We start from the raw sequence: 13,304 nt of genomic DNA, 5'->3' as shown, positions 1-13,304 counted from the left end.
CATTTTGGCAAAAATGTAAATTATTTTACACTTACTCAGTAGGCTATATAATGAATCTGTATTATACTTAGTTTGAATATTTAGTTACTGAAGTCGAAGTATCTCGGTTCTATTAATGTTAGTTATTGGCTAGCAGTAGTTTAATAACACAAACTGTAGATTGTACCTAATCACATGATTTTCAATACTCGTGTTTAAGGTAAACTGCTGGTTTATGTTAACTGATAAAAGTTGCAAGAAGTATCAGGAAATTAATATACTTCTTGTTCTGGGATCAGCAGTGACGAAGATGGAAATGGTGTTCACCACATATTTAATAAAAGAAATCAGCATAATATATCAGCTGCACAAATATATAGTTTTCGAGTAGAGATGGAAACAAATCTCAATGATCAAGGCATTCCCCAGTTACCTCTCGATAGTTCTATTACTTTTAGAATTTTTGGCAGTGGATTAATTGTTGGCATGGAGGTGACATACACGGAACAGGAAGAAAAGTCTGGTGAAATATGTGAATATCCTAATAAACGTGAAGCCGAGGTGAGTGTGCATATATTCAAAAAAGAGCATTACACGAAATAAGCTAAATGAATAAAACAGTACAACTAAACGCCTGTTATTTAAAATTGCAGACATTGCAATAACCTTGAAACTGCATATACAGAGTGAACCGTAAGTAATGTCATTACTTTAGGGAATTATTCTTTGAGATATTTCAAACTAAAAAGTTTAATACAATTTTGCTCGTTTTTGCTTCCTTTCTGAGATAAAAATAGTTTTATATGAAATATTTCATAGCGAGTTTTGGGAAAGCCATTGATTTAATTCGCAATATGCTCAGTCAATTTAAGAGCGCAGTGTATTATGATAATAAATTATTGAAAGAATTTTAGTTTTGACCTGTAAATATGTAGAAATTTCATCTGAATAAATGTAATATTGAAAAATTCCTTTTCAAAACGAAAAGTTGCATTTATTTGAATGCTGGAGCTAACATGGTGAAGTCAAGTGACTCAGCTTCTTTCTCTCATTTGCTGTCTGAGTTGTTCTTTTATAGTCGTCTACTCATCCCGGTATTGGAACACTTGATAGAAAATGGAAGAAGGCCACCACTGTGGCTCAGTCGGTTAAGGCGCTTGCCTGCCGGTCTGAAGTTGCGTTCGGGCACAGGTTCGATCCCTGCTTGGGCTGATTACCTGGTTGGGTTTTTTCCGAGGTTTTCCCCAACCGTAATGTGAATGCAAGGTAATTTATGGTGAATCCCCGGCCTCATCTCATTATCACCAATCTCATCGACGCTAAATAACCTAGTAGTTGATACAGCATCGTTAAATAAGCAACTAAAATAAAAAAAAATGGGAGAAAAATCCAAATCCAGAGCATTAGCAAATAACAACATAGTCGTCTCGGGGGTCATAGCCAAGTGAGAGGGAAATATTTTTCTTAGTTCTGTGCGTCCCAGGTTAGTGACGTCACGTTTTTGCGGGTAAAAAGTATATTGTCATTTGTTTTCGCGCTGCCCCTCCCCGACCATGGCAGGAAATATATGGGAACCAGATGGCGGACAATGGCCTACCTATCCACCAAGTAATTCATGCAAGGATGGAACACCTCATTGTGATACTTGACCTACTGTACTTAAAGTTTAACATGAGGATGAAAGCAGCAGCTGTTTGTAAAATCATGTAGCAACACCTGTGTTATAGAGACTTGCACTCAACGTGTTTTGTCAGCTAAATACAGCTGAATGAACACTATCTACTCCAGGCAAGGGGCTGCTCAGTTTTTCGATTACCTTTATTAAAGTTTTAATTTCGCAGTCTTGTAATTAGTATTAGTAGATATTGTTTGTATTTGTTGTTTGTTTATCGGCTTTGGAAATCTAACAATATGCACAGTTTGAGGAAAGGTTTCCTCTTTCTGTTTCACAAGTTTACTTATTTTAAATGAAACACTTGTGAAAAATTTCATTGTAATTAATTTTTATATTTTCAGATTAGTAGCGTGTCAGACCATTCAGCTGTGGTTGAAATTCGGACTCCATCTTACACTGATAAACGGATTCATACATTTTATTTATGTCTGAAGGACGCAACTACAAATTCATGGCTACACCAAGGTTCAGATCATTGGCTTACGTTTCAAACATATGCTTTATTGCTGCCTTTGTGGGCTCTTATCATAATTATGTGCATAAGCATGCTGTTGTCATCCTTGGTTTCTGGGCTCACTTTGGGTCTTCTGGCTCTTGATGTAAATGAACTCAGAGTTTTAAGCAGAATAGGTAAGTACATCCCTTTTTAATTACTTATACAAAACTAAGAAATTCTCTTTTCTTCAAATGGGTATCAGCAATAGTAACTACAATTCTGAACTCTTGTATCAACTAAGATTTGTTTTGACACTTTGACAAAAATGGATGAAAATACAATGTGTCCCAGCAAACGTTCTCAGTGTTTCTGTTGGTCGACCTGTGGAAGAGCCTCTCACGCTACCGATGCCGATTGCACCCGTGTACTCAAGGTGCTTTATCAGGTTAAAACTTAAGTACTGGTACCTGTTCTGTATTAACAACATTCGGTACTCAATCTCAACACAGTAGTTACTGGAATTGTTACCCACCTTTTTAAATGTTTTTAATTTCTTTATGACGCTTTATCAACTGCGATGGTTATCTAGCTTCTGAGTGGAATGAAAATGTCAGCGAAATGAGTCCAGGATCCAATGCCGAAAGTTACTCAACATTTGCTTTTAATGGGTTGAGGGAAAAGCCCGGAAAAAATCTTAAGCAGGTAACTTCTCTCAATCAGGATTTGAACCTGGACCTACTTTTTCCACATGCCGACTGGTTACCCATCTTGTATGATAATCAGTGGTGTATTTCTAAACAAGATGCATCTTGGCTCTGGGATTTCGGTAGTACTGGCAATAGTTGTCTTCGTCGTCACCATCGTTATCACCACCACCACCTTTCTCATAGGAATACTTGTGGAATATCAGACGAGAATACATGGGTTCGGATCTAGATAAAGAGGTAGTAGACCTCACTATTAAATTATTCAAATATGAATAAAATATGACTTATAATTGCAAAATTTGACGATAATATGAAAATCAGAAAAGTGCCCTGTGCCACCCGACCTCGAAAAATAATACCTCGACCCTGAAATATATCCTTGATGATAATTTACATTCATAGAAAATATTTAATTAAACCTACTCATTAAATTTAGTATTATTTTTCTACATGGAACTGGGCAGCCAGGAAATTTATGTCTTAAGTTTTCCCTTGAATATATTCAAGGGGAAAATTGTTCCAGGGCCGGATATTGATCCCAGGATCTTTGGCTTAATGCACCAACGCTCTGTTGATCCGCAGGATCGATACCCGGCCCCAGAACAATTTTTCCCTTAAATATATTAAAGTCTGCTTCACAGGGAGCTTTACCTGAAAGCTAGATTTGCATAGTACAGTATATACATTAGTGTAGGTACGTTAACAGAAACCACAATTATTTCAAGTCACACAGAGTTTGTGTGCACTCGATGTTGGTGTCTGGCATCTTGTCAGCCTACTCAAGTTATGTGGATAAAAAGGAAAAAATTGAGAAGGTGTCGAGTGAAGTTCCTGGGTAGCTCAATCAGTAGAGCATTGGTGCGCTAAGCAAAAGATCCTGGGATCGATACCCGGCCCCAGAACAATTTTTCCTTGAATATATTCAAGTCTGCTTCACAGGAAGCTGTACCTGAAAGCTATATTTGCAAGTTTTCCCTTATTTTGCCACATGATATCTTATTCCCTATGTACTTTTCAAAATGAATACACCTTCACGCACTGAATAGGTAACCATTCAGAACACAACACGACGTAATAAACGGCACTTATTCTTAGCTAAGTCACTCCGTGTGTTTATTGCAGTTTGTCAAGGACAGACTGTAGACTGTAGACTGATACAGCTAATTTCGAGGACAAGGATTCATCAACTGTGCAGCTTACATGTGGTGAACTGTATCTCTCTTTAAGTGTTCACATAGGCTTCCAGCTCTGGTGTACATGGTCTGTGGATAAACTACGGGGCTTATACCGCGTTGTCTTGGTGGCATCTTTAGTGGTTAATCATAAAACAGGAATCTCCAATTTTGAAAAATTATTATATTTATTAGTATAACATAGTACGTACGTAAATTTTAATCCACCAAAGAGCCATGAGTTCACATATGAAGGGTACACGGGAAAAATGATCACGGTCCATCAAAAATCGAAATTGAGTTAATAATGTTATCCTATAGTGGAAAGAAAGTACTATCATGTGGTCTAGCTAGTAATAAGAAATTATCGTTCTTGACATTCGACTACGTCAATTTCTATTAAATACACACATAACAAAGTATTAAGTGTTTAAACTTTAAAATTCGTTTTTCTCGAAACTTTCTAAAATGGACCTTGATCGTTATTCCCGTGTACCCTTCATATGCAAGCAATAGTGGTATAGTGGGAGGAACCTACTACTAGTCTGCCAACAGAAACACTGGGAACATTGCCTGGGACTCACTGTATTATAAATCAATAAATACCAGTAAATCAAAGAGAGAGATAACTAATTCTTGCCGTCATCGTCGTCCACAGTTTGTAATTTTCCCAGTCTATGTAGTAGGACAGAATTAATTAATCACCTCTCTTCTATTCATTTTGGATGAAAATTTGTATCTGGATTCATAATAATCATAGGAATATACACTTTGAATTAAAAAAACTGGATAATTAAATTCACCCTTGAACATAAGGATAGACATAAAATTTTCGTTTTTAATGTATACTCATGCATTAAAGCAAAAATAATTTATTAGGTTTAAAATAATTATATTGTGGAGGACTTTTTATTTTTATGTAAATCTGGTAATACCAATCTTCCTAAAGGTAAGAGTGTAATAACTATTGGATTATTGCACAAGTTCATAGTGCTTGTTTGTACTTTCATTCATTTAATAGTACTATAGTGACACAGCTACCATAACAACGAAAAATGCTACGAACTTATGAACCGACCCAGTATTTTCTTTACTACTGAATATATTATTATAAAAATTAATATGTGGCTTCAAACTATAAAGCGATAAAGTATTTCAATTACGGTATATAAGAATTAGCTGATTTCAACATACTTACAGCCACTGGCATAACTCAATTGGCTAAGGCGCTTGCCTGCTGATCTGGAGTTACTCTTGGGTGCGGGTTCGATTCCCGCTTGGGCTGATTACCTGGGTGGGTTTTTTTCCCCCCAAGTTTTCCACAACTGTAAGGTAAATGTCAGGTAATCTATGGCGTATCCTTGGTCTCATTCGCTATAACCAATCCATGGACGCTAAATAACCTCGTAGTTGATACAGCGTCGTTAAATAATCAAGCAAAAAAGAATATTCCCATAAAAGAGAAAATTCAATTTTTTTGTTGCACCTGACACTATGGGTTTAAATGTATTATTGAAATTCACGATCTACCAATTGTACGAAATTATTTAAATTAATATATACGAGAACTACAAATTTTGATTTATTTTTATACATAGTTTCCGGATAAATTGAGACACTTATCATAGTGTTTTACGGGATTTGGAATAAGCAGTTATAAAACTCTCCTGCCTGTGACTGAAGCCAACCTACAATGTTGAACTGCAACTATTTGTCATCGTCAAAGCACGGTGATGCAAGACACTTCTTCATATATGCATGGCACCTTAGGGCTGTATGGAGGATGATCAAGCACTTCCCAGTTGAAATTTTGTAGTTCTGACAAAATATGCTGCGCAGTATGAGGGCAGGCACTGTCATGCAAAAAAAAAAAAAAAAAAAAAACTCAACACGATGAATTTCGTCTGTTTACAGTTTTTGCCACAAGAAATTGTATCTTACACTAGGCCGGACTTTAAATTAGAATACACACTTTAAATACATGTAACAGTGAGAGTAACAGCTGCTCGATTTTCTCTGTACTACTGCTCGATGCATTTATCATTGCATTACTACAAAAATAACATGAGTGCGTTAATGATTGTATAATGGTAACTTTCATAATGGTCATTACACATCAGTTAAATTCAGCTTGTTATATACGATGCAGATTAAAAGGGACGATAGGGTACACTTAAGTGAACAGAAAACCTATACCGGTATTACGTTTTGTGATTAAATATAGGGTTAATTAGAAAATTAAGTTGGAAGTTCCAGCCACAATCTAGTATATACAGTCACGAAGCTTGAGTTTATGAGAGTACTAGGAACAATAGACTGTGCAGGTACTATTTCGCATTGTCTGTAATGAAGCGATATTAGCGATCCTAGCGGTTAGCAACTATCTATGGATGCATATTTACTACGTATTAAGCTTCGTGACTGTATATACTAGACTGTGGTTTCAGCAGTCTGGCAATGTTGCTGCTAACACTCTGCTCTTTCTTCAATGAACTCATGTCTGTCCGCTTTAGTGAACTACCTCTCATCTCCCTTTCTGAATACAATGTTGTAAGTTAGTCACATTGGTCAGTGACTTAAATTTAGAAGTTTTTAAATTAAATTTACATGAAAACCGTCCACGCTATTGAAATATGCCAGGGAGATAAAATATAATTCTTTATTCGATTTTCTATCGTTATAGACAAAAATCACTATCTTACTCGCAATAATTACCGAATAAGAGGGTGTTAAATATTTGGAAAAGAAAAAACATTTTTTTCTGAGAAAATTATGAACTTTCCACCAATATGGCAATATACTTTTTGTTAAATACAACATGAGCTATTTACTCTGAAAATCTGCAGATTATTTCACTTCCACTCTGTATTTATATTTACTATAAGGTGCTTAAAAGTATAGGAAACCTCAAGGGATATATATTTTACAGAAAACACTGCTCTAGACTGCTCAACCACAGCAGGGTTTTAATACTGTCTTAATACTCTTTGTGAAGTAGAAGAAGAAACTGGAAAGAAAGGCAGCAGTAATTATTGTTAAACAAATTCGGGATAGATGGATTGGACGTGCTGGACCTGTCACATGGCTTACCTGCTCACCTGACATTACCCATTGGATTACTTTTTATGAGAATACGTGAAAGAAAATGTCACTGGCTGTATCTCGCCTGCATCAGAATTTATCCTCTTCTGTCATATAGTCAGAAGAAATAATAAATTCCACCTTAAAAAGTTATTCCATCTCTGAACGGAATTCTCCAGATAGGCTAGGAGAATTCAGGGAAGTTTTAGCTGACTACGTATATACAGTGAAAAACCAATAGCCTAACACAAACTCATTTTTTTTTCCTGCAGGTACAGCTGATGAAAAAAGATACGTAGACGCCATCCTTCCAATTCGAAAAAATGGCAATCAACTTCTTTGTACACTAGTACTGGCCAATGTATTATGTAACAGTACTTACACTGTGATCTTAGATTCGCTAACAAATGGACTTGTTGCTATTGTACTTGCTACGTGTAGTATAGTGGTACTTGCTGAGATTCTGCCACAGGCAGTTTGCACACATTACGGTCTCTTAATTGGAGCAAAGACTATTTACATTACAAGATTTTTCATGATACTTATGTTCCCACTGGCATACCCAATTGGCCATCTTCTTACGTGGCTCTTAGGCGGTGATGTTGGTGTTGTGTATACACGAGACCATTTTATGGCAATGCTCAAGGTAAATATGCCTGTTTCTTTAATGTAATTAAAATAATGTTTAACGATTTAAATATTTTATGTTTTAATACGTTAAAACTTTGCTGAGAAAGTTAAACAGGAACAAGGTACACTTTGTTCATTCTAATTATTAAATAAGTGTACTTAAAGTAACATTTAAAAATCCGAATTGCAGAGACAGTGGACCATATTTATCAAATCTGTCCAGTTGCTTAGTTATGCAGATGATGTGAATTTAATAAACTTATTGGAACAATAGAAGAAGCAGCATTTTCAATAATTTATCATATCACAATGTGCTAAAATGTAAAAATATGTCTATAATGTCTCTCTCTGTTTAAAAGTTTGCTCCTCAGTAACCTCTCAACCTTTACATTTCCAACACAGGTATATCAGGTTAAATCGATGTAGTTTAACCCAATCTACATTATCCTGAAGTATTTTATATTCCTTCTGGGACACCCTGTAGGCCTATACATTATATTATGTCTGTCAGAGTAGTTATGTCGCAGGGTCGTCGAAACGAGAAATCACATGAGATTTACTTACTTAATGGGGTCCTTTTCTTTAAATTATTTTAAATAGTTGTATAATACTACGTAGACTTCCAATCCCATACAGCAAATATTTTCAGGAAAGAGCCTACCACTCCAGCCACTAGCCTTTACAGAGGGTGATGAAGGATGGATAGAACAGAGAAAAATTCTCTCTGGCACCGGGACTCGAACCCGGGTTTTCAGCTCCACATGCTGACGCTTTATCGACTAAGTCGTACTGGATTCCAGTTCCGATGAATATAATCACAGGGGACAGCAGAAACTGGTGGGGGAAACCAGGATGCGACATAACCACTCGGACGGACAGTTGTATTACATCAAGGAAACTATCAAATTTGGTCTTAAATATGTATTTTATATTGCATAAAAACACTAAACTTAAAAACACATGCAACACATACTTTTGAGTTAGACATTGGCGGTCATTATGAACCTTTTTATAATAAGATATGTTTTTTCTTTATATTCTGCTGGTCGATTTCTTCAGGTGGCTGTAGAAAATGGTGAACAAGTGAGCCCTAATGAAGTTAATATCATCTCAGGTGCGTTTGATATGAAGACAAAGACAGTGGGTGAAATAATGACACCAATAGATAAAGTTTATATGCTTAACTATGATGATGTACTTGATTTTGATACAGTAATGGAAATTGTAAAGGAAGGTAATGTATTGGCATCGACTACATACAAATTTTTAATTAGTTTACTTGTACAACAATAACAATAAATATACCGATATAAGACAAAACATATTATATAGTGAATTTGTGTGTGTGTGTGTGTGTGTTTTTAATGCCATAAACATCTTGTCATATTCCTGATAACTCATCAGTTTTCTCTTTCCATTGATGTTCATGGAGAGATTTTTTCATATTGTTTTACATCTTCCTTCTCACCCCTCACGATTTTCTTGGTTTACCTTCTTCCAGACAGCTTACAAGCATTATTTTTTAAAGATTAGGTCTTATTTATTAAATTATTTATGTTCTATTGAGGGCCCTCGAAAACGCTGGTCCCTATGAAGCGTGGAGCCCATCGCATATGCTACCTTTGCCACTAGCCACTAGTGTTAATCTGGCACTTTTCACAACCAAGAAGAGTTGGATCAGTTTGTGGAGGATGGTTCAATATCTTGAAATCGATTTTTGTAACATTACAATTGTTTGCCTGTTCTTCATATAATGAGGAAGTAAAATAATCCAACAATGATATTGAAAGTGTTCGCGTAGGCTTCCACGGCTGGTGTAAATTGTGTGTGGATAAGCTTCAGGGCTTCTACCGTGTTGTCTTGGTGTTATTGGCTGACGTTTCGACCGCTGTGTTGTGGCCATCTTCAGAGCAGTTGTTGGATAAGGAAATAGTCTATTTCTAGTCTAGACTATTTCCTTATCCAACAACTGCTCTGAAGATGGCCACAACACAGCAGTCGAAACGTCAGCCAATAACACCAAGACAACGCGGTAGAAACCCTGAAGCTTATCCACACACCAATAATATTGAAAGTTTTTAACATAACAGATTTAGGTTTTACACGTTTAGGTTATCAAAGAAATAATAACATAGGAGCAAAATTTAAAAAATTAAACATATCGTGGATGAATGATAATAGACTCCCAAAAATGGCTCTTCATTGTTGTTGTTTAGTGAACTGTCCGAAGACAGGTCTGGACCCACAAGTGACACCAACAAGGCATCACTCATGAGGCAACTAGGCCAGGAGATAATGGGGTAGGGTGGCCAGTTCCTTTCCCCCTCCATTGCATACATCACTGACTAGATACATATTACACTAATAAGACTTCAGATGTATACAATTGCTCTTCCTCTGACACATACCGTCAAGTGAGATATACCATACTGCCTAATAATAAATGTACATATCAGCTAGAACCTCAGTCAGAGTTAGGCTCTTCATTATAGACCTAATATGATAAGATCGTAGAAGACGTAAAAGCAAATGGAGAGAACAAAAACATTAGTTGGATTCTATGGGGCAGTACTAAATACTTTTAAAACTTCTATTATTGTTTATGATAGTGAATGAATAAAAGGAATTTTTTTTCCATTGTTACTGTTTTTAGTTTTAGAAACTGAAAAGACTCCCAATAAAATTTATAAAATAAATTTATTTTAGACAGGTATAATAGTTGTTAGTTGGGAGGCCGGAGGGAATAAGACCTTTGCCTAGGCATAGATGAGAGGATAATATTAAAATGGATTTGAGGGAGATGGGATATGATTGTAGAGACTGGATTAATCTTGCTTAGAATAGGACCGATGGCGGGCTTATGTGAGGGTGGCAATGAACCTCCGGGTTCCTTAAAAGCCATTTGTAAGTAAGACACAAATTACTTGCTTTGTTTCAAGTACCGTATGTTCATGTTTTCGACGTGGGTGGAATTGAAACCTGAAAATTCTGAAACATAAGATACCGGTAATTATCAATAGTGGCTTAGCAACTGGAGTAAATTAGGATACCAGTATAAATTTAATTTGCCACTCAAAACATGTAAATCATTCACAGTAATCCTCCTATATCCGTGGGAAATAACCGTTCCAAAATCTACCGTACATATGTGAAGCCATGAATAATAGCGAACCTACCATTGGTAGGTTGCTACTGCAGCACATGCCAAGATGGTGAAAAGTAAATTTAAGCTTAGTGGGTGTAATGCTACTAAGGACAGTGTTGATAATTGATAATACCACAGTCTATGAATATAATACAGAATGCGACTATATTCTATATTTGCTATAAAACTCTTCAGATTAAGATGCTGGGCACTAAAATATATAAAAAAAAATTCACCGAGGTTTACAGCAGATAACTGAAATCACGAATATAGATTCCACGGATAAGGGGTATTACTATAAGCTATCTTAAACTAATAAATGTATGGTCTATTAATTCCTTGCAGGCTTTACACGAATTCCAGTATATAAAGATAATCGTCAAAATATCGTATCTGTCCTCTTTAGTAAAGATCTTGCGTTTATTGATACTGATGATAAAACGCCTGTATCAGTATTCATTAAGTACCATGAGAATCCTTGTCATTTTGTGATGGATAATGTTACACTTGATGCAATGTTCAAACACTTTAAAAAAGGTATGTTTATTCAAATACTGGGCATTTCTTTACAATTACATTACCAAAGAATGGTAAGATGTATTTACATAGGCCTACTTGGCTTCTAGTCAAGTCATGCGTGCTGTAAACAAAAGACAAATTGAGTGGCGATGCCAATTTCTCACCGGAATAAGGGTGGAAAGTTGCTGTGAAAGTGGTGGCCGGCAGAGACGTGGAATTGCATGCCTTACACATACGCTTTTGGGAGGTATACAGATAGCGAGTTTTCATAAGCTTGAATGTAGTGACAGTTTAGGTTTAGTTAGTTCAGGCTTTTGGTATGCCATACATACATACATTTTAGTCAGTAGATGGGTATGGATAGATAAATGCCTCCCTTTGGTAACGCAGTTGTAAAGAGTCGCCAAATATACTGTACAGTATTGTTCATGTAACATATTGTGTAATTTCAGTAAGCATTTAAAACCATACGTAGGAATCCGTAATTATAAATGCTATTTTGAGACTGGTTTCCGAGAAAGGTAATTATATTATGTATTGATGAATTTCTCGTAATTTCACTTTGTGTAAGCCAATTTTGACCAAACTTGTCATCCTCATCAAAAGTGCTTCAAATTTTCAGATTTATGTTTCCCCCTCACCTTCAGCAATGGCTTGGTTTGGTTTACATCTTCTTTGGCAGAGACTAATTGAACTCCTCCTAATTTTGCTGAAGGTGAATCTGAATTGGTTTCGAGCTTTATTGTCCAGTTTGTTGAATTTAAAATCTGTATCTGGCAGAAATTGTCAGATTTGGTCAAGAAAATCTACTTTGTTCTTAATACAGGTCAATCAGATAAAATTTCAGACTCGGATAACTAGAAAAATAATTGAGCAAAATAAATGATTTTTCTTTTAAAAGTAAGCCTACCTATGTAGAAATTCTCCAGATTTTTCTTACCTTGGTAAGTCTCAAATTGAGCACCTTTCATAGGTCTGCAGACATTGAGAGGTTCATAAAGTGTTTCCAAATATAAACTTTTTTTTTTTTTGCGTATTCCCATATGAAGAAATCCATGAGATCAGAGCTTCTTGGGAACTAGAGGAGAGGTACAATTGCACAAGTAGAAGATTCAATAAAGACATAGAGTAAAATGGATCTATTAAGCCTAAAATGCAAATAGCCTGGAGTCATTTATTCAGGAACATGAAAACTTTAACACGAAACCTCCAATACAACCTCCCAGTACATAACCTCCTAATCATTAATGTCCAGTATCATTTAAAGCTCACTCCCTTCGCCCAGATTTAAACATATTATGTATCTTGGGCACCAATGATGATGGCTTATAAATACGTCTCTTGAAAAATAACACATCAAAATAATTAATCTATTGATGTTTTTTTTAGTGGGTTATTTTACGACACTGTATCAATATCTCAGGTTATTTAGTATCTAAATGAAATGAAGGTGACAATGCCAGTGAAATGAGTCTGGGTCCAGCACCAATAATTACTCAGAATTTTCTCATATTGGGTTGAGGGAAAACCCCGGAAGAAACTCAACCAGATAACTTGCCTCGACTGGGATTCGAACCCGAACCACCAGGCTTCGCGGTCAGACGCACTAACCATTACTCCACAGGTGTGGACTCTAAGAATGTTATCGTACATAATTTTATTACCTCTTCTCATTTGAAGAAGGTAGTTACAACTGAGATACGTATGATTGAAATGAATATAGGTACCGGTACTGGTACTCAAAAGAAGTAGGGTTGTAAATTATTTCAGTATATGTATTACTATCAGCCTCAAATTTTGTCTTGTTGATCGTAATAATTAATTTCAATGCAGAAATTGCTCTATGCTTACATGTCATCCAAAAAAATAAAATTTTATTAGATATATTTTAATCACCTATTGTTTTCAAAATGGTTGTTTGAGGCGATAAAGGCCATTTGGCATTTGTCAAACGTCTGAA

At 35.8% G+C, this 13,304-nt stretch overlaps 1 protein-coding gene across 1 annotated transcript; it reads left to right on the top strand.

The window, feature by feature from the left end:
- Positions 1 to 268: 268 nt before the first annotated feature.
- On the top strand, positions 269 to 9,034 carry LOC138697151 (unextended protein-like). The gene is made up of 4 exons (XM_069822725.1): positions 269 to 540; positions 1,996 to 2,284; positions 7,323 to 7,696; positions 8,740 to 9,034. The coding sequence occupies exons 1-4, from the start codon at positions 373 to 375 to the stop codon at positions 8,971 to 8,973; spliced, it is 1,065 nt and encodes a 354-aa protein (XP_069678826.1). The 5' UTR covers positions 269 to 372; the 3' UTR covers positions 8,974 to 9,034.
- Positions 9,035 to 13,304: the final 4,270 nt, after the last annotated feature.

This window comes from Periplaneta americana, chromosome 3 (assembly GCF_040183065.1).
Source record: "Periplaneta americana isolate PAMFEO1 chromosome 3, P.americana_PAMFEO1_priV1, whole genome shotgun sequence".
Classification (NCBI taxonomy): domain Eukaryota; kingdom Metazoa; phylum Arthropoda; class Insecta; order Blattodea; family Blattidae; genus Periplaneta; species Periplaneta americana.
The sequence above is the reverse complement of the archived record's forward strand: the minus strand, read 5'-3'. Positions and strand labels throughout refer to the sequence as shown.

Excerpts from the sequence above, each read along its gene's own strand:
- LOC138697151 (XM_069822725.1), top strand. The coding sequence starts at position 373 with ATGGAAACAAATCTCAATGATCAAGGCATTCCCCAGTTACCTCTCGAT. Across the intron at positions 541-1,995 it reads CTAATAAACGTGAAGCCGAG|ATTAGTAGCGTGTCAGACCA; the intron begins GTGAGTGTGCAT and ends TTATATTTTCAG. Across the intron at positions 2,285-7,322 it reads CAGAGTTTTAAGCAGAATAG|GTACAGCTGATGAAAAAAGA; the intron begins GTAAGTACATCC and ends TTTTTCCTGCAG.